Source organism: Miscanthus floridulus, chromosome 19, assembly GCF_019320115.1.
Source record: "Miscanthus floridulus cultivar M001 chromosome 19, ASM1932011v1, whole genome shotgun sequence".
NCBI classification, from domain to species: Eukaryota; Viridiplantae; Streptophyta; class Magnoliopsida; order Poales; family Poaceae; genus Miscanthus; species Miscanthus floridulus.
In genome coordinates, this window is record NC_089598.1 from 94,663,491 (window position 1) to 94,690,182 (window position 26,692).

General features: G+C 44.4%; 2 protein-coding genes and 1 pseudogene across 2 annotated transcripts; 1 reads left to right on the forward strand and 2 right to left on the reverse strand.

Moving 5' to 3' along the window:
* Window positions 1–2,456: 2,456 nt before the first annotated feature.
* Window positions 2,457–3,539, reverse strand: LOC136525205 (BTB/POZ and MATH domain-containing protein 2-like). Its single transcript, XM_066518196.1, has one exon. It carries the CDS (start codon window positions 3,537–3,539, stop codon window positions 2,457–2,459), a length of 1,083 nt encoding a protein of 360 aa, XP_066374293.1.
* Window positions 3,540–4,856: 1,317 nt separating this feature from the next.
* Window positions 4,857–25,329, reverse strand: LOC136529855 (BTB/POZ and MATH domain-containing protein 1-like; annotated as a pseudogene).
* On the forward strand, window positions 20,110–21,291 carry LOC136529170 (uncharacterized). The gene has a single exon (XM_066522249.1). The coding sequence runs from the start codon at window positions 20,334–20,336 to the stop codon at window positions 21,057–21,059; it is 726 nt and encodes a 241-aa protein (XP_066378346.1). The 5' UTR covers window positions 20,110–20,333; the 3' UTR covers window positions 21,060–21,291.
* Window positions 25,330–26,692: the final 1,363 nt, after the last annotated feature.

Consider the following 26,692-nt stretch of genomic DNA (forward strand, 5'->3'; position numbering starts at 1 on the left):
TCGCATGATGGTGGCTGGAACTTTGTTTTATTATCTTAAAAAAATAGTCACATGATGGTCACTGTACATATTTAGTGTGTGATTTTATTTGGTGCATACGTGTTTTTTTTTTTTTTTTTTTTTTTTTTTGCAGGGGTTGCCCATAGTCCATACGGGCATTGCAGAACTTCGGAAGATGAGATAACATCAGCATTATAATACTACTACGTATATGAAATAAAATCCAGCATACGTGTAATGCATATATGCATGCGTGCCTGAATAATTTAACGCTCCAAAGGCAGTCCCAGTGCACTGGTATGCTAATTAAAGTAAAGAGAAAAAATGTTTCCACGTAAGGAACGGTGTCAGCTGTATCTGCGGCCAGTGGCGGACTCAGGATTTTGCTAAGACTAGGACCAAATTCCAATGGAGAAACGCCGGTAGCTACACCATTGTCAATATGACTATATACTAATATACATAATACATATATATAAGCGTGACATAGAAAAAATAGATATTTTTTTCAAGGAAAGTTTGCAAATAAAGTACGTATAGTGCCAGTTGCAACCGGTAGAATCAAGACCAACTCAATGAGGCGATAAACCAATAATCTGATCATAAGATGCATTATAAACACAAACTCAAAATTCTCCATTTGTAACCAATATTAAACTAAAGGATAAATAGAGTAAAATCTACTAACGTAACAGATAAGCCTGAAGTTGTTGTTCTTTTATCTCCAACACCATCTTGAACAGCAAGTCCTGGTCCTCTTCCTCTAATTAGAATCAAAAGTTCAAAATTTGCGATTGAAATCAAAACTAGTAGAGATTACTTGAACTCTTGAAGTGAATAAAGAGAAGAATCCAAGAAATACCTTCGCAGAATCACAATTCACAGTTCTGCTCGTCATGTCGACACAGGGCTCCGGCAGGCGGCAGCCGAGGGGCGAGGCTCAGCCCTGCCTGCGAGGGCGATGGCGGCCGCCGGCTGGCGGCAGGCAGAGGCCGCGGGGCCAAGCGGACAGGGTGCCACCGCAACATCGTCGACGAGACGACGAGTGATGCGAGATGCGATCGGGAGGTGGGAGTGGCGGTGCGTGATACGAGCGGGAGGCGGAAGAGATGCGATCAGCGCTTTACGGCATGAGTGACTGAGGCACCGAGCCAAGCCACTCCGTGGTCTGCTGCCCTACTCTCTTTCTTACTGGGCTGTTCGTTGTTAGGGCAAAACTGAAGACCTGCTCCTAAAAAGTTTGGTCCACGCCTAGGGCCATGGCCCTTCTGGCCCTAGGCCTGGGCCCACCCTTGTCTGCGGCTCGTGACTACCCACATATCTTTTTTATGCTTTGGACGGTTTTGGTACATGCCTCACGTGTCTTTAACAATGTGTTTAGTTCGAAGATTCAATTCATACGACATGGACTATTCCAGTGTCTTTAACAGATAAAACATTTTGAACAAACTTTACAGCATGCCTTTAAAACACTTGCAACATATGCAACATGTGCAACATCCCATGATCTACTTTTGCAACAAGATGAAACACTTGCAACATATATCTGAAACATCTGAAACACTTGAAACATACATATGCAGCATAGGGAAGGGGAAGACCGGGCCGGTCGATTCCCGTCGTCATGGTGGGAGCCGCCGGCTAGTCGCGTCGCGCGAGCACCACCAGCACCTGCCTTGCTCGTTGGGTGCCCTTGGCTCGGCCAGAGAAGACCTAAGGCGCCATGGCATGTGTGCCGCAGCGGCCATGGCGGGGTCAGCGACACTCGTGACGGCGATGGGGGACGGACGACGAGGGAGCGAGCAGTGCAGGTGACTAGGACTGGCGCGCGGCACAGCCAACGATAGGGCACGGGGCGGTGAGGGGAAGGGAACGGCATGGCAGCCGATGAGCGCACTGTGGGGGAAGGGGCACAGACGGATGAGCGGCCACGCTACGGTGGGCGCCAGGCATATAAGCAGATGAGCGAGTAGGGATTTGCTTTTTTGTTTCTGAGAGAGATGGAGCCCACTCTTGCAGAGCCGCGTCCGGACAAGAGTCACGCGTCGGACACCCATGGCATATCATTATCGGGCACAAAAATATGAGATGTGACGATCTTTGGCCGGTACAAATTCAAAATAAATTAAAGGGGAAAAACGCAACCAGACGATGACAATATGCTAAACGATGTATTATACAGAAGTCAATTTAAGAAGTTGTTTATATATGATCCTTGATGAGCACAAAAATACACGGTGTGCCAATCTTTTGCCGGTAGAAATTCAAAGAAACTTCAAATCAAAGGAGAAACGCAACCAGATAATGATATACACATAGACGGTGACAACAGACAAGTCCTTCACCGAAATCATAATTTGAGAGCAGATATATAGGAGTAGTAGATACGGTGCACCAAATCCTGGGACGAGGATTATGTATTGATGGAGGAACCATCGATCAATCGATATACCTCATCAATTCTTCCTTCCACGCGCAGACTTGAGGAGTTCAGCCAACACCAGCGGGCAGCTGGCCGCCAGATGAGCGTACCCCTCCGTCGCCAACACGGCGTCGAGCGTTTCAGGGGACCCAGTGACGAAGTCGACGCACTTGGCCTTGAGCAGCGCGCAGCCGTGCTGCTCGGCCAGCGCCAGCGTCGTGGCCGCGGTGCCGACGTCGACGCAGCCAGCGAGCTTTGCCTCGCAGATCGCCTTGAGCCTGTCGAGCCCGTACCTGTCCGCGGCCGCAAGAAGGTGCTGGGCCATCGTCAGCCCCGCCGGCTCGTCGTCGTCATCGAGCTCTGGCGGCGCTACGTCGGTGTAGACGAAGCGAAGCATGGTCTCGAACGCCGCGGGCTCCACGTCCTGGACCTCCACGACCCGAGAGGTCCGCTCCTCCATGCCGCCGAAGAACTCGGCCATGAAGACCCGAGACCTCGCGGCGAGGACGCTCTTGTGCGCCGGGAACCGCTCGCCACCGGACGCGAGCAGGAACGTGACGTCGGCCCCCTTCTGGCTCTCCAAGAGCTCGCCCAGGTGCTTGTGCAGGTCAGAGGATGGCGTCGGCGGGGGCACCTCCTCCTCGTTGGTAGGAGCAGCCGGAAGGAAGACTACCTCCGGCCGTTCTCTGAGCACGGTGATGGCGCACTCGACCGTCAGGGAATCGTTCTCGAGATAGCCCGGCGCTATCTCGTGACGCTTTTCAACGAGCAGGGCTTTCGTCTGGTCCCGGCGATGGTAAAACACGTGGCACATGCTCGACTCTTCGGAGGGTTCAAGACGCCCGCTCGGATCGACTAGCCGGCCGGTGAAGCTTACCCTGACGTCGCCGGTGCGAGGTTTGCTGTGGATGATGAGCTTCAGAGCTACCCAACTCGACCTGCTGTAGTAGTATTCAGGGTAGACGCGGACCTCCCACTCGTACCCGTCCACGTTCCATGTGGATCCGATGCAGTCTTGTTGGCTCATGGTTGCGGTCGCAGAGTAGCCGTCGATCTGGAGCAGCTGCACCGAGCGTGCGGCTTCGGTGATCTTTGTGGTGGCAGTGGCAGGTTTCATGGCGAAGGCTGTAAAGCTGTTGCAGAATAGCGGAGGAGCAAAGGCTTTGGGCAATGGTGGAGGCAGGGGATTGAGATCATACGCTAGCGCTTCGATCAGCCGGTCGCCTATTTATACAGGGCTCTCAACCTGCGGCTCCTCCGGTGGAAACTGGAGAGGCATCCATTCCTACGAATCAACGACACTCCAGCTTACCGAACAAACTAGTGATTGATTACAAATTTACTCCGTACAGTCTATGCATCATAAAGACCATGCGTCACCACTCCCTAAATACTGCTACTCAAGAGTCGCGAGTCATCAAGAAATAAACTTGTGCTCTCTGGCGTTCCCTATCCCCAAACGCCGCCGCGAGCACTTGAATCTGGAAAGGCGTTAGGGGAGTGGTACTGAACATGAGCGAGTTTTGGGCGAAACAGGAGGTGTGTGACGTCCAACTGGAATTTTATTGAAAAGGGTAAAAGGTACGAGGCACAAAAACAAAGCTCAAGAAACATAAAAGCTTATTGCTCTAAGGCCGGTCTCAGTGCGGGTTTCATCTCCCAGTTTTCAACACACCCATATTTTGGAAACAGTGCAGAAGAGTTTCATCCCCATGAAACTCTCTCTACTCTCATGAAACTTTTATCTTCTCTCTCTTCATCAAGACAGTGCCATGTCAGCATATTTAATGTCCATAAAACTCTATGAAATCCCCATTGAGACTGACCTAAAAGGTACAAGGTAAAAGGACAGAAAGAAAAAATAGACAGATTACTATAAAACGAGCGTGATACTTTGCTTGGAAACAGCCTTGCACCTTTGGACTGAGTGAAGAATGTTGTTGAAAATGTACAAATGGCCTTATTGCTATAAAAAGTTCTTTTTTTAACAGACTAAAAGGGGTTTTGGGGCTCTTTTGTAGTTGCAATTGAAGCAGCACTCTGCTCGTGACATGCGTGCGCATACATGCTGACATGCATGACAAGCACAAAATGGCAACTGATGCAATTAAGCCCCAAATGACAAGCACAAAACGAGATTCAATAACCACATAAAATGGCAGCTGAAGATTTGAAGCGGCAAGCTAGCTGCCCATGTTATGTGTGTGCATACATGACGAAAGCCACAAAGGGAGAATTCGTACTACAAGAAATTAAGCAACTCAAACTAAAAAGGGGGGAAAATCAACTGCAAGCACTAGAGTTCATCACGATATAGTAGTCATATAGCCATATAGGTCACACATCTTAGGGAAATCAAGCAACTAGCAATACTACTAGGCAGATAGTAATATTAGGACACAAGGACTGTCAAGGAAAATCACCATCCAGCTCATCAGATCTTCCTTCCACGCGCGGCCCTCAGTAGTTCAGCCAGCACCAAGGGGCAGCTTGCCACCAGATGCGCATAGCCATCAGTTGCCAAGACAGCATCAAGAGTTTCAGGAGACTTGGTGATGAACTCAATACACTTGGCTTTGAGCAGCGAGCAGTGGTGCTGCTCGGCGAGAGCCAACGTCGTAGCCGCTGTGCCGATGCCGATGCCGCCAGAGAGCTTGCATTCACATATCTGCTTGAGCCTGTTCAGCCCATACCTGTTAAATTTTTAGAAGTTAATTATAATCTCGTATACACATGGAAATGTCATCATATTGGACCTGTTCGCTTGTCTGAATTCTAGAGGAATCTGGATGGTTTGGAGGAATGCTAAATAAATTTGTGAGGAAAAAACACTTTTTAGAATGAAAAAATAATGAAATACATATATAATGAAATACCTCGGTGAGCTCTTGCACAAGCACCTCGGTGAGCTCTTGCACACTTATCATGTATTTCATTATTATAGATGGAAGCAACAATATGACGACATTTACAGTACTATAGCAATAGCATCACCATGTGTATACGAGATTGGTAAGGTTTCTTGACTTTCAGAACGGGTTTATGAACGAGATTTGTTGCTTCCATATATATAATGAAATACATGATAACCTATTTTGAAAGTCAAGAAACCTTACCAATCTCGTATACACATGGTGATGCTATTACTATAGTATTGTAAATGTCGTCATATTATTGCTTCCATATATAATAATGAAATACATGATAACCCGTTCTGAAAGAAACCTTACCTGTCAGCAGCTGCCAGTAGGTGCTGAGCCACGGTCGCCGCTGCCTCAAGCTCCGGAGCCATGTTGGTGTAGGGTCTTTTTGGCACGGTTTATATCGGCTTCGGCTTTATCTATTTTGCGCAAATCGAGGCACTGTAGCGTGAAATCGTTTTGTAAGCCGGGGTTAAAATGAATTAGAAGCCGAAAAAAGCCAGTTTTTCTGGCTTCACCGGCTTTGGCTTCACCAGTGAAGCCATTTTGGATGAGCCATACCAAAGGGGCTGAAGTGAAGCATGGACCTGAACATAGTAGCCTCCATCAGCCTGTTCGGTTGGCTGGTTCGCATCGCTGCTGGTTCACGAAGAAGTACTGCTGACTGATTTGTATGAGAGAAAAACATTATTTCAACTAGAAATTTACGATCGATTACGACGAACCACAGCCAAAAAAAAAAAAAAAGAGGCTGCAAGAGCTTCTTTCCTCCATGCCTCCGAAGAACCCGGCCTTGAAAACCGGGGACCTTGCAGCGAGTATGACCTTGTGGGCAGCGAAGGATTCCCCAGAGACATGAAACATGACGTCCGCTCCTTCCTGGCTCTGCAAGAGCTCACCGAGGTGCCTGTGCAGGTCCGAGGGTGGCGGCACTGGCAGGGGCTGGACCGGCGGTGTGCGGTGAGATGGACGGCCGCCCGACCTCACTAGGCGCTTGTTTGGTTCCCAACTTTAGCACTATTCAAAAAGAAGATTCTCCGTCACATCAAATTTATGGTATATACATAGAATACTAAAAGTAGATGAAATTAAAAACTAATTGCACAGTTTGGTTATACTTTACGAGACGAACATTTTGAGTCTAATTAGTCAACGGTTGGACAATTATTACCAAATACAAACAAAATACTGCAGTAGAGAACCTGGCACTATACAAACTTTGCCCGTGCAAATTTTGAAAAACTAAACGCGTCCTAGCTCGCAGGTCAGTGTTGACTGGTGGCAAGCGGCGAGGAATCCATCTATGTGCCTTGTCGTCAAACTTGTCAGCGGGGAAAGCAAGGCCTTGCTTAGATTGCAAGTTTTTGTAACCCAAATTTTTCTAACCAGCAGGGGTTAGAAAGTTTTCATCCCAACTCAGAATTTCAACTCTTTGCATTGCAATAAATAAGCTTGATCAAAGACAAAACTGCCCCTATTTATTCAAAGATTTGCATGTCCCATGCATGGTACTGCATCATTTACATTTGCTACTGCATCCTGTACGTTGCATGCATATGACACACACATAAAATAGTTTGCAAGCACTAACAGACCCACAGATTATTACAGTCCACAAGCAACATTATTACAACTTCTCAGCAAATAAAGCTAAAATACAAGTCCTCCACAGGCAACATTATTACAAGTTCTCAGCAATTACAAATGAAATACAAGTCCTCACAACCTATTGTACAGGTGCTCCGCAATATAATCATGAAACTCATTCATCTGTGCACGATCTTCGGTGTCAGGGGCATCAACAGTTTCAGGCTGATCAAACGAGGCCTCTGGCGGCACATAGGAAACATTTTCATCTACCAGCCCAAAGTCAACATCGTTGAAGCCACTCAATCTTATGAAGTTATGCAAAGCCATACAAGCAACTATAATCTTTGTTTGCGTTCTAGCAGGATAGCAAGGGATTTGCAACAATATGCGCCATTTTATTTTCAAAACTCCAAATGCCCTTTCAATGACATTTCTAAGAGATGAATGGGTATAATTGAATATCTCTTTTTTACCTCGTGGTTCTGCGACGTTTTGGAAGTCTTGAATATGGTACATGGTTCCCTTGTACGGAGCCAGGTATCCTAGATGGTTTGCGTACCCGGAGTCCACGACATAGAACTTTCCTACAGCAGCACGTACCTGTAAGTGTTAAATACTTCAATTAGAAATGTCAAATGTACTAACAGTTAGGTGGCTACCTTCGGGTGGGTGAGGAAAGTCATCCTTCCATGTAGTCATGGCATCATCGAACACTCTCATGTCATGAGCAGAGCCAGGCCATCCCGCAAGGACAAATGTAAAAATCATATCAAAGTCACAAGCAGCCATGACATTCTGTGTTGTCAGGGCCTTGCGACACAAGTGCTGTACAAACTTATCAGCAGGCACTACACATGGCATGTGACTGCCATCTATAGCTCCTATGCAGTCCTCGAATTCAGGATAGAACCGATGGTTCATCACCCTTTGATGCCTTGTTCTAAATTCTGGGTCCCTAGGTTTAATGATATCGTCCGCATACTTGATCACACACTTGAGCACTCTATAGAACATCGAGTGGACGGTGCCTAGTGATCTCTCAAATCTGTCCTCGGCTTGCCTAACTGACTGTGGAGCACCTAGAATCCAGAGGAACATCCCTAAAGCCTCAATAGAGGTGGACTTCTTTGTGTCTCTCAGGCCATACTCAATTTTTAACAGATTATGCAAACTATAGAACATATCTGGGGTCATTCTAAACATGTTATAGCAGGATGTTTCATTGCATAGCTTCTGTTCTACCCATTCCAACCCACTCATCTTTGGCACCCTATAGTCTGCCCTATTGTAGTACTTGTCAAGGTGCATGGCATACTCAGAATACATACCATATATCAATGCAATTTCGTCGTCATCATCTTCTGCCAATATGGCAAAAAAATCCTCCTCCCACTGCTGCTTCCTATCATCATCATCATCCAGCGCTGCACCAAGTTGTTGAGGTTCCTGGTACAAATGAAGTGTTGTCAGTACATATTCCAATAACCAAACATAATGATGCACCCTAACCTTAGCACATGTAACAAACTCTCACATTCACACAGCACACATCCATTGTACCACATCACTTAAACATTCATCAACCGAGCAACAACACAATAAAGTTCACAACAACAAATGGTTCATGGCACAGGTTAACACACACAAACACACACACAGGTTCATGCATTGATTAGAGGGTCTAGTTGCCGACCCTAGCGAGGTGGTCAAGGAGGACTTTTCTTCCTTCTTCATCTGCGTCCTCAAAGGTGTCCATGTCAGATTCAGAACGGGCTAATTTGAGGACTCCAACCCACAAGTGACGATTTCCCGTAGTTGCCACCAAATCTTTGGCCATCTGTATCACTTGCTTCCTCCTGGCTTTCTTTGCTGCCTCCTTGTCATCCTCTTTTTTCTACCTGTCGGCCCAGATTTGGGATTGTCATGCAGCCTTGTCCTCCATCATGAGGTTCAACTGCCTCATGTTGCTCTGCATTTGACGAAGTGCTGGGCTCTTGGACTTCTTGCTAGGACTGGTACCAGTGCTGTGAGTGCTCATGCTGCTGAAGCTCCACTTGCTGCCACTGCTCTATGGAGTGCTGTGTGGAGTGTCGTTGTCGCCATCTTTGTCTTCGTCACTGCTAATGTACTATGGGCCATTGCGTCTGCCAGGAACATATGCGCTCTCCCCTGTCACTGCTACGCCATGGAACATCTTGTCCATTTCTGGGAGGTACTCAGGAAGCCCATCCTTCATCTTCTGGCACTCCTTGTCCTGGAATGTAGCAAAGAGATTATCAGAAAGCGTACGAAGATAACTTAGGAGTTGTGGAAACGTAAGAATAAGGTGTACCTCGCTGTTCTCCTCCCACCATTCATCGGTAGCATCGATAGAACCATCAGCAGAATGGCCCAATCCTGTGCTCTTGTGCTGCAGCTTCTGTATGGCTGACCATTCCCTCTTCAGTTCTCAGACCTTACTGCCAAAGGTTACGTTGTCATGAACCAACTTTGTCGCTTTGAAGTACTCCTCTATGATATTTTTCCAACCCCACTTGCTCATCTGACCCCTATTGCAGTAGCCGAGGTCAATCTGCTCACAGTACAGCTTACAGAAGACCTTAGTGTGCAAAGGACTCCACTTTGCCCTGTCAAGCCGGCTCTAAAATAATGCATAACCTAATTGCCTTAATAACCAGAGGCAACCATATGGGAACTGAACATACATATGCATTCAAAGTTGTATTACTAAGTATGTTGTAACATTTTGTAATATGCAGTGCATGTGATAAGTACAAAAACTAGTCATGACAATTTGACAATCGTGTTCTGGGAATCGATCTGTACCGGGACTTGAGGAGGAGGCAAGTCGTCGTCGGCAGTCGGTTCCTGGCGGCGACGTGGAGCACCGCGGCCCCTGGAGCCGCTAGCGCCGCCAGATGCGGAGCCACGTTGACGAGGAGGGATGGCACCGGCACCACCGCTGCCAGAGGCCCCGCGAGGCAGTCGAAGGCCTGGTGAACCCCTGCCGCTGAGTGAAGGCACGCGCACAGCAGGGGGGGCAAAACTGCCGCTGCCGCTGCCGCCCTCTTGACCCCCGGACTGCAGGATTCCCTGGTAGGCGTGCATGTCCGCCCAAGACTGCCTGGCGTTGAGGTCGAGCGAATCCAGCCTCAGCTGGCTAGGGGTCGGGTTGCTCGAAGACGGGAAGCCAGGAGGCGGCGCGCCGGCGGAGGAGTGCGCACCGGAGGCGGAGAACGACGGCGGCTGGGACAGGAAGTCCCTGGTGTGGCCGCCTTTGCCGAAGCCGGAGTTCAAGGTGGTGTTGCCGTAGCCGGAGTTCAAGCCGTCAACGCCGTAGCCGGAGTTGAATCCGCCGCCTAAGCCGGACGCGTAGCTGTCGTCGTTGAACTGGTGGCCGTCGTTGCCGTCCCCGTTGAACCCCTCCATAGCGCACGACGGGTAGAAGGACGCCGGATCTCGCCGAGGATGGGGTGGATCTTGCTCAGGCCGGCGTGGATCTGGCGTAGGAGAGGGCGGCGACGGCAGTGCTATATGGCGTCTGCTGGGGCTAGGGTTTCGAAGGCGAGAGGAGGTGGTGCTGGTGAAAGGATAAGGGAGAGGGAGATGGTGTGTATTGTGGTGAAGGACGGTAGATCTGGACGAACGGCGGGGGAGGAGACAACGGCGGCGGTGGAGGGAGACAGCGGCGGCGCGGGGAGACCGAGCTGGGGGAGAGTTAGGGGAGACAGCGGCCAAATGGATAGGGTTGGGGGTGAGCGGCGCGGGGTTCAGGGGTATAGGGCGTCCAGTGTGCGCCCCGAGGCTGGGCCGAAAAATTTTCCACCCCAGCCCAAAATTTTTTCACCCAGCCCGTTTAGATTCCAAATTCAATATGTTACAAAAACTTGCAATTTGGGCCTCATCTAAACAAGGCCCAAGGGGGGAAAACTAGCGTCAAAAGTAGTAGTACGTTTCGCACATGGCTCCCACGCCTTTGTCAGTAGTTTTGTGTTTCGGTTCCCGAGCCTTCTGTAGGTTGGAAACAGCTAGGCTTGTCTTTAGGTGGTGCTAGGGGGTGTTTGGTTCCCATAGCTAAATTTTAGTCTCTGTTCTATCAGATGTTTAGACATATGTATGGAGTATTAAATATAGATGAAAAAATAACTAATTGCATAGATTGCGACTAATTTGTGAGACGAATTTTTTAAGCCTAATTAGTCCATGATTTGACAATGATGTGCTACCGTAAATATGTGCTAATGATGGATTAATTATGCTTAATAAATTCGTCTCATAAATTAGTCTCCATTTGTGTAATTAGTTTTATAATTAACTCATGTTTAGTCCTTCTAAACAGCATCCGAACGTCCGATGTGACATGGACTAAAATTTAGTCCGTGGAACCAAACACTAAATTTTAGTTGCTGTTACATCGAATGTTTAGACACATATATGGAGTATTAAATATAGACTAATTATAAAACTAATTACATAGTTTATGACTAATTTACGAGACGAATCTTTTAAGCCAAATTAGTCCATGATTCGACAATGTGGTGTTACAGTAAATATGTGTTAATGACGAATTAATTAGGCTTAAAAAATTCATCTCGTAGAGTACCGATGGATTATGTAATTTATTTTTTTATTAGTATCAAACACCTCATGCAATATTTTCTCCGCACACCTTCTAAATTTTAGTCACCGAATCTAAACACCACTTTATCTCCGTCTACTCTCGTTGTCTCAAAATACGGGTTTTTCTTAAGTTTTATTAGATTTGTAGAAAAATATTAACCATATTTATATCATCAAAAGAAATTATTATAAAAATAGATTTAATGATCTATCTGGTGATAGTAATTATTTCTTGTCTAAAAAAAACTATAATTATAGGACCGGAGAAGGATACCAATGCAACATGGCAAATTACTACAATACGCCTATAAATTGATTTGACATGCTCGTAATTATTGCACTTGCACACCCACCAAATCTGGCACTACAAATTGCAGCCGGTACCAGAGAGAAATATTACACGTGTCATTACGCACATTGGCATAAGTTTTGACCAGAAGTCTCAAGGGACGACACATCAAAATAAACAAAGCTTGGCCAACTAGAGTTTGTGGCTCAGAATCAAATAGGCGGAATACAAAAATTTGAACCACCGCACCAGGTGATTTCCCGCCTGTACCACCCCTCGTCCCTTCATATAAGTGCAAGACACACAAGATCATGGTCAGTGATGATAAATTTCTACCAAAGCCATATGTTGATCTCCCACGTTACAAGTCCCTAAATATGTTACTTGTGATTGCACTTAGCTTTGTCAAATTGTTTTTGACCCTTGTGTAGATTCTTTTCATGCTTTTAATTAAGATCGTGGTCCCATACACTCCACTAAAAACATCCTTTACTTCCACACTATAAGTAAGCAAAAACATGTCATCGACTTAGCCACCAAATAAGAATGCTCCATGTTATCAGTTTTATCAACATCTAAATTTTTATCTTCAAATTTGGAGAAAGGCATGAGCTATGCAAAAAACAGAAAAGAAAACAAAGATATTTATGCTCCAAAAATAAATTAAGGAAAAAATCCTTCCTTTTTGAGCATGATGAAAAAATGTGGGAAAGAAAGTGAGGAAGAAAAGAAAAGGAATGAAAAGATAGTCATGACCTCCAAAGATGTCAAAATAGAGGACATAGATCAAATCGCAAAAAGGAGTGTTCACTTTCATATTCAAGTAGGATCACACACTTGCACTTCTCGATCTAATTGCATGACTAGTTTTCTCCAATTGGGTTTGATATTTGACTTAGCAAAATATGTGATGTAAGTATATCTCAATTTCTCCCTACCTTCATAAGCCTTCTTAGAAGGTAGCAAGGAAAGAGGCTAATCGTCTGGTTCGGTGAGGAAACAAAGCAAACAAAACGAGCAATATGAGGGCATCACTTAACTTTTATTTACAAAACTTGTCAAAAACCTCCCTAAAAGAAAGTGAACAAAGGACAAGTGATAAGTGCTCTGTCATGTCATTCTTTCTCTCAGCTACCCAAAACAAAGTGAAGGCCAAAAGCCCCACAAGAATGAAGGTAACTAGGTGAATTCAAAGTGGATTGAGTGTATCCAAACAAGCCTTTGAGGCAAAGTCAATTAAATCCAACAAAAATAGCTAGCTGAGGGGGAGGTGGGCTGGAGTGCTCGACCATACACCTATCTTTGTTTCTTCGCTTTAAAATGTGTCTTTTTAAGACATACTCCCCTCGTCATGTAATTAGTGCATTCTAGCAATCAAAATTTATCCTCAGATACATGAGATTCTAGAAGACAAAAGCTAATTTTGCATTAAATACTTTCCATTTATCAATTAATCATGTTGATCACAGCATCCAATTAGGAAATAAAATGAGTGCACATGCGTATTTTATATTCTCTCTTAATTTGTCTTAAATTTTTAGAATGCACTATATTACTAGACGGAGGGAGTAGTCTGATTTTGGTTTTATTTGTACTAGCGCGATGAGATCTATAAAACTATATATATACATGGTACATTTTTCAAAATATATTTATGTAGTGGCAAATTATGTTTTAGTATAGTAACTAGTTATTTATCAAATATATAATGATTTATGTTGATTGTGCAACCACATTTAACTTGACAAGTGGTTACGGTAATGGTCTTTATATAACTTGTAGCCTTTATGTCGATAATAGACATTGTAGTTTTCTCCACCATGGATCACATATACCACACCCTTCTAGTTTTCTCCTCCTGTAGGCTAATTTGACAACTTGGCTACTGCCACCAAGATGAATTATTTAATTAGTGGGTTAACCCAAAAGAAAAGGCTCAAATAGTCAAATTACCAAAACACATGACTTATGTAAAACATAACCATCTTTTATTTTCCTGCTGCTCTGCTGCTAGCAGCAGCCTTCCTAGTGGCGGTTTCGTTCACTGATAGCGCCGCGCGAGCTCAGACTCCACATCACCTATGGTGGCAGTGGCTCTTGGGGTCGGCATGCATAGCCTCCGGAACTTGGTGACCTGTGGGGTACGACTGCTGCTTCAGCGGGCTGGACCGACTGTCCGTCAAGCGACAACCGAGCCAAGCACATAGTTTTTGCTATGCAAGTTTTCTGAAACATGAACTTTGATGCAGGAAATGCACATGATAGGCATATACTAAGCCCAAGTGCAAGGCCAGGTCGTGACATATAGCAAACATCACACAAGCATGTTTTTTTTAAAGTCCGTTATACAAATGAAAAATATAAGTATGCTAGGCGTTTAGCTATAGATAATTTCTGAGCATACATCATCGTCTGGCAGCAAAAGGTAGTAGATAGAAGACAGTTTCATCTAATTTGGATCGCAACTATCGAAATGGGTGCAAAAAAAAAAAAAAAGCACTGTGATTAATAATTGTGATCAAGTTTTTGGGATTTTATTCACAAGAAGAAACTAAATCTAGAAAAAAAAATTGGAGCTCTTATACATATTTATAAAAATAATTGTTAAAAAAGTGTTTTGGGCCTCTTTTGCTAATCGCAATTGAAGCAGCAAGCTACTAATGTCATATGTCTACGTCAGTACATACATGACAAATTGACAAGACAATGGCAATTATCAGAGAAATTGAGAAGCAAAAATCGAAATCCAACAACACAAAACGGCAATTGAAGCGGCAGGCTGCTCATGTCATGACAAATACAAAAGGAGAATAAGGGCATACATCTATTAGGAAAATCATAGCATAAAACAGCTCAAATTAAGAGGGGAAATCAAATGCAAGTACTAGTTCATCATAATATCGGGCATACATCTTATGAAAATCATAACATAAAGCAACTGATAGGACGCTAGGATTGCATGCCAAAATAGCACTTCTAAGATAAAGATAAGACGATAGGACTTCATGCAAAATTAACACTACTACTAAGATAAAGATAAGACGCTAGGACTGAATGCCAAATCTAGAATCGTCGATCCATCTCAGGTCCTCATTCCATGCGCAGCCCTCAGAAGTTCAGTCAGCACCAAGGGGCAGCTCTCCACCAGATGATTGTAGCTCTCGGTCGCCAGGACAGCATCAAGAGTTTCAGGCGACCTGGCAATGAAATCCACGCACTTGGTCTTGAGCAGCGAGCAGTTGTGCAACTCGGCTAGAGCCAGCGTCGTTGCAACCGTGTCAATGCTGATGCCACCAGCGAGCTTGCTTCCACAGATCAGCTTCAGCCTGTCAAGCCCGTACCTGTGGAATTTGCAAGCGTGGTTATACTGTAAACATCATAATTTCGTTGCATCCATACTGAAATTCGGAATAATACGGTCAAAAAAAATAAATATACCTGTCAGCAGCTGCCAGTAAGTGCTGAGCCATAGTCATCGGCACCTCAGGCTCCTGATCAAGCTCCGGAGCCCTGTGGGTGTAGATGAAGTGAAGCATGGCCTTGAAGACATCAGCGTCCATGCCATCGATCCTGACACTCTGAGAGCTCCTCTCGTTCATGTCACCGAAGAACTCGGATATGAAGACAGGAGACCTTGCAGCAACAATGATTTTGTGCGCGAGAAAACGCTCGCCAGACTCCAGCACAAACGTGACGTCTGCCCCCCTGCCAGAGCTCACTGAAGTGACGGTGCAAATCAGAGGGTGGCAGTGGCGGCGGCCCCTCTGTATTAGCTGGGACAACTATATCAGGCAGTTCTTTGAGCACAGTAATGGTGCACTGCACGGTCAATGAATCATTCACAAGATAACCTGATGATGGTACGTCATCTCTCTTCATGATGAGGAAAAGTGTACAACATTTGTAGCCACTCATGTATAAAAAGGACACACTCTTCTCAGCACAAGGATCAAGATGCCCGCTTGGATCTACAAGCCGGCAGCTTAAATTCACATTCAACTTGTTCCTCTGGGGTACACTAAGAAGAACGAGCTTTAGAGCTAGCCAATGGGACTTGTAACTTTCGTACCGGTTGGGATAGAAATGGACCTCCCACTCGTGGCCATCGATGTTCCATTTGGATTTGATGTAGTCAGATTCCTCCATGGCACCGGTAGCAGAATAGCCATCGATCTTGAGCAGCTGCACCGAACGTACGGCCTCCGTGAGGACAGTACGGCCATGTTCCATGGCGGAGGCCTGAAGGAGGGTGGTTGTGGTTTGGTTTGGGAATGGGTCAAGGAAGCGCAACGCTAGATCAATGGCAGTGCTAGATCTCCTACTATGAATTTGAGTACGTCAAGCGCCTCTCCCCTCTCGACTATTTATATACGGCGCTGCACTTAAAACTGGCGACTGCTCGGGTGAAGAGGCAGGCCGAGGAATAATGACCGAATTAAGCGAGGTGATCATCAGCATCGGTCAATAATGCAGCAGGAATAGAAGGCCATCCGTCGCCGGGCCACCGCTAGCTCACATGTGTACAATTAATAACTCGCGCCCTTTCTTCTTCCTAGACACCGTTCCAACTGCCTGAGTATTATTCATGTGTTTTAAAAAAAAATGCTTGGAATTTCAAAGATCCACAATGAATTTTTACTGGTTGTCTTGTGAACCTGTGATTAGATGCGGTAGTTATGTAGGAGTATGTACATGTGCTCTAGTACAGGCTAGAATTTTAAGAGATACAAATATTTGTTATTGTTTTACATATAGTTCTGACTAATAAAGAATCATTTATACTAATTTGTATGTTTTTCTTTTTATTTATGTTTTCAAAACAATAGACATAATAGATACTCTATATTATATACTCCGTATCTAGTTATTATAAACTTATAATTTTTTTTTTGCAAGGGACAAATATAGATATTTTCATCCATATTCATATTTTTCTTTTGCATGGCACTTCTCGATATTTTTAACATGCAATTAGTTTGAAACCTTGTTATTAACTATGATGACTCTTGCCCCATCACATATCTTATGAAGTAATGAAATCTAAAATTTGAATTTTTAAATTTTATTCTGATTGATTACTACAGACTTTTTTTTATCCTAAGTTAAGTTGAAACTCTTATGCTTATTGTATCTTTACTAACTCTCTTTTTTACGCTTTTTAAAATAAAGATTTTAGGTCGTAGAGTACATCCTTAAATACTACAATAGCATAAGCAATCATTTAAAACCTAAATCATGTCGCTTAGGGCAGTCTCGATGAAAGAAACTAGTAGTTTCTATAATATAGGATACCGTACCAAAAAAGTATTGCTTTCCAACCCATGGTTTCTATGAGTAATAATTATTTTCTCTTTCTCTCTTCCAACTCTATCTTCTTCCTCTAATGGGAGTGCGACACGAGCTCCCTAGAAACTGGTGGTTTCTCCTCAATGGCGATTTTATAGTTTCTTGGTGTATTGGGTCAAGAGTAGACCTGATTTCTTCATGAAGAAAATATTTCTATGATTTTTGCTCTCTTTCTTCATTAATTACGTTGCCATATCAGCATTTTGCCTACGTGGCAAGTCATTTAATGAGGATAGAAACCATCATCAATGCACCATTGGGACTGCCCTTAAGATAAATGATATAGCTTGAGGTGAGACCTTGGATGGGGCAGCAAATTAAATTACCAATATTGATATGACATAATTTTTTAGCCAAAATGTATAAAATCATTTAAAATGACAACTTATGAACTTGATTATAATGGAGTATTAATATAAATTAAAATGAATTGTCAGTATTATTGATATGTGGTTTGTTAAGTGACCTCCTCCTTGTCCGGCGGTGAGCGACAACCAAGATCCGCCCGCCCAAGCCGTCGGCAGAGGCCACGAATATGGAGGTCGCCCCTCTCACATAGCTATTTAAAATGATGGTTTAGTTTCTTCCTCATGGGTTTGTAGATGTGGCAGAGGAATCGATGTGGAAATAATACCGATCCTTCCCCTGGTCGCCTGAACTCCCAACTTCACCCATCGCCTCAGCTTCGACGGCATGCAAACTAGGGCACTTTGTGTGCAATCCTAGGCATCTGTGGAACATTGATTTGATCCAAGGTACATCAGGATGGGTGCACATGGATTGAAGGGCCCACTTAGACCTCTCCCCTCCACTACAAATAGTGAGCCTCACCTCACTTGTAAGCATAGCTTAGAGGAGCACACAATTCAACATCAAGGCGAAGCTCTAGCTCTTTAGTAGTGTAGAAGTTAGGGAGAGAGTGATTGGAAGCCGAAGAAGTGTCGGGTTTGTCAGCACTCTCCTTGTACCTCGACAGATGTTCTCTCGACTTGAGTAAACATTTGGGTTTCTTTATGACTTGAGTAAGCTTTGAGTAAGTATTATCTTTTGCTATTCTCATGGGCTTATCGCTGAGTGCTCTAGTATGCTTAAGATCTCGATTAGAGTAGTGATCTTTAGTGTAAGCATGGTTCTTCGACTATAGGTTGCCTTTCTTTGCGGCTTGCCCCACGGATGATTATGGTAGTTACTAGTTAGCAGGTGGTGATAACCCTGTTTAACCTTTGTATTCCACCATGTTTGCCAAGTTCTTAAATCATAGGGGCCCATGTTGGAACAGTTTAGCACCCTTCTCACCCCTTTTCGTTGCTTTACTTCTTATCATAGCCATATGCACATATAGACCATCTCTATCCATTGCCTACCCCTTTGCTATCATAGGATGATCTTGTTTCTTAGTCTAAGTTCACTCACATTCTGTGAAAATCGTTACCTTGGAATATTCCTGTGTAAAAGCTACACTAATAATCGTGCGCTTGCGGTTTATATTCTGTTTGTCACTGTTGATGTCAACAGAGTGGTCCAACAAGAACAAGAAGCAAGTGCCCCTACCCACAGTGCCCCATATGTATCACCATTGGATGCATTTGGGGATATGTGTTCTCTCTCCTACTGCACATGCATCCTGATGTGCATCCAACAATTGATGCACCTGGGACATATGCCCCTAGGGGTAAAAACAATATTATCCTCCCTCACCTTCTTCTTCGGGATCTCCCTCCATGGCCTCCCCTCACCTTCCTCTTTGGGCTCTCCCTCTATGGCTTTCTCTTCGAGTTCCTCAATCCAAGCCAAGATCATCATTGGTATGTCAGGCTGTCATGTTCGCTTCGTTGAAAAGTCAGGCAGAAAAGTATTGTTCGCTGATTTGTTGTGAGAGAAAAACATTATACCATGCTTGATAAGCCAGGCTTATAAGTTCAAGCAAACAAGGAACATTCGTTGATTCGTTAGCGGTGGCCGGGACCTTGAGAGCGTCCAATTTGCAAGTCCAATAACAGTCAATGGAGAATTTAGCATTGGCTCCGAGTCCAGCACAAGTCACCGCTTTTCTTTGAACCGGACATTCTTAATATCATATATACTCCCTCCAACCAAAAATAGAATTCGTCAGTCAAATAATCGCAAAACTGACTCAATTTTCATAAAATAGCATCAATATTTATATCTTTGAATAACTTTATCATGTAACATTTCAAAAAATAGCATCATTAATCTAGGTTACAATTGTAATTCTTTTATATATTTGGACAAACTTAGGATTGTTTAACCAATTGGGAGTGAGAATTCTATTTTTTTTTTGTACGGAAGGAGTATAAGCATTTTTATGGCAGATCACACAAATCGGTGGGTGAAACTATGAAAGGATAAGGGGCAGAGGCAAAACGGGTAGTTCAAATGGGCTAGAAAAAAAAAGAAACAAAAGAAAAGAAAAGAATTGAAGATAAAGGAGAGAGAAACATCTAAAACTGAGGCCCCGTTCACTTGTCTTAAAAATGGTTTGTTCGGCTTCTTTTTTTAGCCGGAACAGTGTTTTTCTCTCACAACAATTCAGCCGGAACAGTGTTTTTCAGCCAGTTTCAGCCAAGTTTCAGACCAGCGAACGGGGCCTGAAACAATTCACATGCGTAGTATAAAAAATTCAGATGCATGCGAATTGTTCGGTTGGGGATCAAAAAATTCAGATGCATGCGAATTGTTCGGTTGGGGATCGTGGGACGAGCATGGTTTTGTACTTTTGTTTGCCTCTCCCCACATTACTCACAAAAAGAACTCGATTTGTTTTTAAAAATAAAACTGGATAAGAACGAACGATACGGTTCGACTATTGAGGCCCAGGTGAGTGGTGATTGGTGAAGGCGGGAAGGCCGGGATGCATGGTCAGTCTGACTTTAAATGTCCGGGCTACCAGGCCCCACAAGTGCGTGAATCTTAAGCGACCCGGAGCGTGGGGGCCAGTGCTCAGTGTCACAAACTGTCAAAAGGGTTCGAAGCAGACTGGAGCCGAGGTTTATCTCCGAGAGATCCCAGATTCCCAATTCCCCACTCCGCTTCCCAAACCATCCTTCGCCTCGACGCAATTCGACTCCCCTCCCGCATCGATCCACCCGATCCGCCCGCGATTTCTACTCCCTCTCCGCTGCCGATGGAGCGTGTGCAGGCGGAGGAGGACAGGGCCGCGGCGGACGCCGACCACCATGACGTCGCGTCCCCCGACAAGGTGATGGCCCGGTGCGGGTACCTCCTCGTGGCCGCGCCGATGATGGGGACCTGCGCCGGCCTCCTCGAGGGCCCCTGGGCGGCCGGCTTCGCCTACGCGGCCCTGCTGCTCGGCGTCGCCTCCATCTGCCGCGCCGTGCTCCCGCTCCCGCCCCGACGGATGGAGCGTGTGCAGGCGCGCGAGCGCCGCGCCGTGGTCGACGACGCCGGCAACCACCAGGAGGACGCCTTCCCCAACGCCGGGATGACATGGTGCGGGTACCTTCTCGTGGCCGCGCCCGTGATGGGGGCCTGTGCCGGCCTCGCCGACACGCCGGGTGCGGCACTCTTCGGCTACGCACTCTTGCTGCTCGGGTTCGCCTTCATCGGCCTCGCCATGCTCCCGCTCCGACCGATGGAGCGTATGCTGGAAGATGAGAACCGTCCCGTCGGGAGCGGCAATCGCCGAGGGGACGAGGCCGTCGTCCGTGGCGCGGGGACCATGGCCATGGACTGGACCGGCTACTTCTTCGTGGCCGCACCGGTGGTGGCCAGCTGGGCCGGCCTCGTCGAGGGGCCGGCAGCGACTTTCTTCGCCTTCGCACTGCTGCTGCTGGGCATCGCCTTCTTAATTATGGCCATGCTCGCGGTGGCCAAGCCCAAGATGGCCTGATCGACCCCGACCGGCGACCACGTCCACAGCTCACTGCCAGGTGCCAGCTTCAGTGTACATGTGTCAATAATAGTAGGGTAAAGTATAATTTACACCCTCCAACTATCACCAAAGTATAGATTTCAACCTCAAACTTCAAAACCGGATAACTTTGACCCTCCAACTGTTGAAAAAGTTCAACTTTCAACCTTCTGGGCGGTTTTGCTAATGAACAGTACTTTTGATATTTTCAGGAGACGCTGAAATTTTATATTATTTTTTAAGCATCTTAACGTCCTCAAATGAAAAAACTCAAAACTACAAAGTTGTAGATCTTATTAAGAGCTACAACTTTAGTATAAAAAGTATTTTCATTTAACTTTATACAAATAATATATTAGTGTTCTAATGCGGCAAGCGCTAGTTGGCGATTATTATGGTGCTGAAATTTTATATTATTTTTTCGAGCATCTTATGGTCCTCAAATAAAAAAACTCAAAACTACAAAGTTGTAGATCTTATCAAGGTCTACAATTTACATATAAAAATTATCTTCATCCGCCATCGTATTGAAGGGTTTTCTATTTTTTTAAAATTAGAGTATCATCACGCGACAATATATTTGGCATTCCACTCAATTTGGCATCGTATTGAATCCGACAGACAATATATTAGAGTCTCATCTGAATTTGGCATGTCTGACAACCATCTGAAGGACTTTTATTTGTGTAAGCGCGTGTTTAGTTTCCACCCTAAATTCCCAAAAAGTGCTACAGTAGCCATCACATCGAATCTTGCGATACATGCATGGAGCATTAAATGTAGACGAAAAAAAACTAATTACACAGTTTGATTGGAAATTGTGAGACGAACGTTTTGAGCCTAATTAGTCCATGATTGAACACTATTTACCAAATAAAAACAAAAAGTGCTACAGTAGCCCAAATTCCCAAATTCAGGGACCTAAACACGCTGTAATAGCATCTGCTGCTGCTTCGACTAATGTGGCCAATATCATTCCAGCATTCCACTGCCACCTTGCCAAACAGTGAAACCTTCTAGAAGTTCTCTTAGAGCAAGTATAATAAGTTCTACTTAGCAGTCTGCATGATCATCCATGTTATCAAAATTCTACATGGAGCTGAGAGAATTACGGGATTTGCACAAAAGAATACTGAAGATCTGGCTTTATTTTCAAGTTGGCTGGACATTGTATTGTGGTCCTCCAGAATCATCAGCAAAGATGAAAAAAAATATAGAGAAATACAAAGGTGGATGTCAGCAATGTTTTAAAGGCGGCTAGGCTTCAAGGCGAGTGCTGGTTATGCCTGAATTTTCAAGACGAGCTGGATATGCCTAGGCGACGTCTTTAAAACACTGGATGTCAGCCGCTGCTGCTGCTGCATGCTGCGGTTGAAATTGTCTCAAGGAACTGTGCGCATGGACAAATCTATCTAGTTGCCTAGTGCGTTATGACTTTAGGAAGATTAGCATTCGAATAAACTAATCAATTCCTAATTAACCTCTGAACCTAGCATCCAAGAGGGTAATCTTTCCCTCGAGGGCAAATTTCATGGCATTTAAAGTTGAAGTGACATTGTACTAGTACTGTCGTCAGTTAATCTCCGCGGCAGCCGGCAGGCCATGCACCTGCCCTGCCCTGCCCACACGGTGCTCTGCGGTGACGAACGACGACAACGCCATCCGTTGCCTGTGACAAGATTCGCGCGCTGGTCACTCCCTCTAACCTCTCTCTGTTGTTCTCGCGATCCCTGGGGCTATGCTATGCAGGCATGCTGCGGCCGCGCGTTTCGCCCGCTTGCGTCGTGACGGCGAAATGCCCGTGTTTCCATTTGTTTATTTGTTGGGATACCGGAAGCATATAGCTTGTCGGTAGCTATGATGCTAATAGCGACGCGTGACTTATTGTGAGCTATATGCTCTTGCTATTTACCGACGTGCTGGTGTGCAATCAGTGACGAACGCAGCTCAATAACATATAGGAGGGGCTCATTCACATCTCTTCTCTTCTTCTTCCTCTCATTCTTATTCTTTCCCCCTCTCTCTTTCTTCTTCTTCTTCACCTTTGTCAAAACTTATGGAAAGGCGTACAGGGAGCTCCATATTGTTTCATGATTCATTGTATTCATGCAGGTAGGGGGCTGGAGCCCACCCTCAACCCCCCCCCCCCCCCCCCCCCCCCCCTAAATCCGCCCCGTGTGCAATGTTGTTGGATAGGATATGATAGTATAGGATTGAGATGTCAGATGTCCCACTCCCGTGTACAATATTTTTTCTTTGTATTATGGTCCTTTTTAAAATGGAAAAAGTCTACCTAACCCCCCACATTTCATACATGGTCTACTTCACCCCCCAACTATGAAACCGTCTGTTTTACCCCCTGAATTTTCCAAAACCGTCTATTTTACCCCCCCCCCCCGGACGGTTTTTGACAGCGGTTTGCTACAGTAATGGTGGGTTTGATTTTTTATTTCGGTGAATCTTTGAAAAATCACAGTAAATCATAGAAAAATCATAAAATAAAAAATCTAATTTTGTTGGACTCCACATGAGTAGATCTATATAGTGAATATATAATACGGTATGTTTTAGTACAAATTTTTTACTGTAGCCTTAGATTAATTGGAAAATCTAATTTTGTCTGTAATTAATTGGAATAATTCATACTGCAGCTTCTATGGTCCAATTGTGGTGAAATTTTTATGGTACGCTAATTATTGTATGCTTGAACTATAGTAAAAATTTCGTACTCATTGGACTATGTATAACTTAGTTATAGATAAATTCTAATTAATTACAGACAAAATTGGATTTTCCAATTAATCTAAAACTACAAAAAAAAATTGTACTAAAGCATACCATATTATATATTCACTGTGTAGATCTACTCATGTGGAGTCCAATAAAATTAGATTTTTTATTTTATGATTTTTCTATGATTTATTATGATTTTTCAAAAATTCACCGAAAATAAATAAATAAAAAGAAAATTCAAAATCACCGGCACTGTAGCAAACCCACCGTTGTTGTAGCAGGCCCGCTGTTACTGTAGCAAACCGCCGCTGAAAACCGCCCAGGGGTAAAATAGACGGTTTTAGAAAGTTCAGGGGGTAAAACAGACGGTTTCATAGTTGGAGGAGTGAAGTAGACCAAGTATGAAAGGTGAGAGGGGTTAAGTAGACTTTTTTATTTTTAAAACGTTTTTTTCGATAAATCGCTTGAAGAAATGATTTTGAAATATAGACCGTTTTGCATGGTGGCACCGTCAGGAGATGTTTCTAAACTTTAGTTCCAATCCGGACGTCTCTGGTAACTTTTGACACTCAATTTGCATACATAACATTACGGCTTCAAATTATTGTTGTTCATGTGTTTCTTTCCTCTCTTTTTTTTTCCTATTTTCCCTTCTTTTCTATTTCTTCTTTACTTCATTTTTTGTTTTCCATCCCAACTGAAAAGGACAAGTTTGCCTCCACCTTCTCCAATGCGGACTGAACTAGGTCAACCAAGACAAAAGAATTGCAACACCCGCTCACTCGTATCTCTCTCGCACGATGTTGGCCACACCGTCATGCACTCATGCTAGGGTTGACAAGACACTCCATTACATCTGGATGTGGCCTAGCATGCACCATGTTGGCATCAGTTATACGAATCTACTTATGTTGTAACTTTTTTAGGAGTGTTCCAAAACTTATACCTAACTCAGGAAACAACCAAGTTTCTAGACAAGCAAGTTGTTCTACTAAACAAATCTATAAAGGTTGAGGGTTGTTTACTCTACTAATCTAATTACTCTACTGGTCTAAAGAAAACTAAACAAGTGATATCAAGATCGTCATCTAAAAAATGCCTTCACAAAGGTACTCACTATAGTTAATTAGCTGCTACACTTTACAATGATCATGTTCGCAAGTGTACTCTGTCATAGCTCTTAACTACATCTTGTGCTCCTCTTTATTGTCCACTATGATGATGGATCGACAAAAATCTCTAAGCACCATGGTTACAACTTACAAGTTACAACAACTTACAAGATAGATTGTGCATGCGCAAACCAGTCATGGAAATAAGTAAATGTCACATAGACTATTGTAGATGGCACTAAATGAGTGTAAGATTTTTACGTAGATGAACTCCCCTTAATCCCATGTAGGATTGGAGGCCTTGGTGTCCATGTCTGTCATATGGGAGAAATCTCAGAACAAATGGGTAGAGAGGGGCGCCATGACAATGTCGGACAATGCGTTGTGGTTCCATCCTCTTCCATGTTCTCCTTCTTCTAGTGGTCGTTGGATGTTGGCGGTGCTTGTGGTGGCAATGAAGCCCAAGCAGAGAAAATAAATGTTGACACACACCCATCCATTGGCTGATGTAGGTGGAACGATCAAGGGTTCAGAAGACGTGTCACATGGATTCATGGGTCCACCATTCTGTTGTCGGCGATCAACTTCACATAAAACCAACTAGACACACTCCTACATACAGAAGTCCTACAGGAACACCCATCGCCTCAGCTTCGGCGGCATGCAAACTAGGGCACTTTGTGTGCAATCCTAGGCATCTGTAGAACATCAATTTGATCCAAGGTACATCAGGATGGGTGCACATGGATTGAAGGGCCCACTTAGACCTCTCCCCTCCACTACAAATAGTGAGCCTCACCTCACTTGTAAGCATAGCTTAGAGGAGCACACAATTCAGCATCAAGGCGAAGCTCTAGCTCTTTAGTAGTGTAGAGGTTAGGGAGAGAGTGATTGGAAGCTGAAGAAGTGTCAGGTTTGTTAGCACTCTCCTTGTACCTCGACGGATGTTCTCTCAACTTGAGTAAACATTTGGGTTTCTTTATGACTTGAGTAAGCTTTGAGTAAGTATTATCTTCTGCTATTCTCATGGGCTTATCGCTGAGTGCTCTAGTATGCTTAAGATCTCGATTAGAGTAGTGATCTTTAGTGTAAGCATGGTTCTTCGACTATAGGTTGCCTTTCTTTGCGGCTTGCCCCACAGATGATTATGGCAGTTACTAGTTAGCAGGTGGTGATAACTCTGTTTAACCTTTGTATTCCACCATGTTTGGCAAGTTCTTAAATCATAGGAGCCCATGTTGGAACAATTTAGCACCCTTCTCACCCCTTTTCGTTGCTAGCTGAGCGAATGTCCTAAAGTGAATACTGAAGTATATCCTTGCTTTACTTCTTATCATAGCCATATGCACATATAGATCATCTCTATCCATTGCCTACCCCTTTGCTATCATAGGATGATCTTGTTTCTTAGTCTAAGTTCATCACATTCTGTGAAAATCGTTACCTTAGAATATTCCTGTGTAAAAGCTACACTAACAATCGTGCGCTTGCGGTTTATATTCTGTTTGTCACTGTTGATGTCAGCAGAGTGGTCCAACAAGAACAAGAAGCAAGTGCTCCTACCCACAGTGCCCCATATGCATTACCATTGGATGCATTTGGGGATATGTGTTCTCTCTCTCCTACTGCACACGCTTCCTGATGTGCATCCAACAATTGATGCACCTAGGACATATGCCCCTAGGGGTAAAAAACAATATTATCCTCCCTCACCTTCTTCTTCGGGATCTCCCTCCATGGCCTCCCCTCACCTTCCTCTCTGGGCTC

What these genes read in the sequence shown, in the direction of transcription:
- LOC136525205 (XM_066518196.1), bottom strand. Translation starts at nt 3,539, where the DNA reads ATGAAACCTGCCACTGCCACCACAAAGATCACCGAAGCCGCACGCTCG.
- LOC136529170 (XM_066522249.1), top strand. Translation starts at nt 20,334, where the DNA reads ATGGAGCGTGTGCAGGCGGAGGAGGACAGGGCCGCGGCGGACGCCGAC.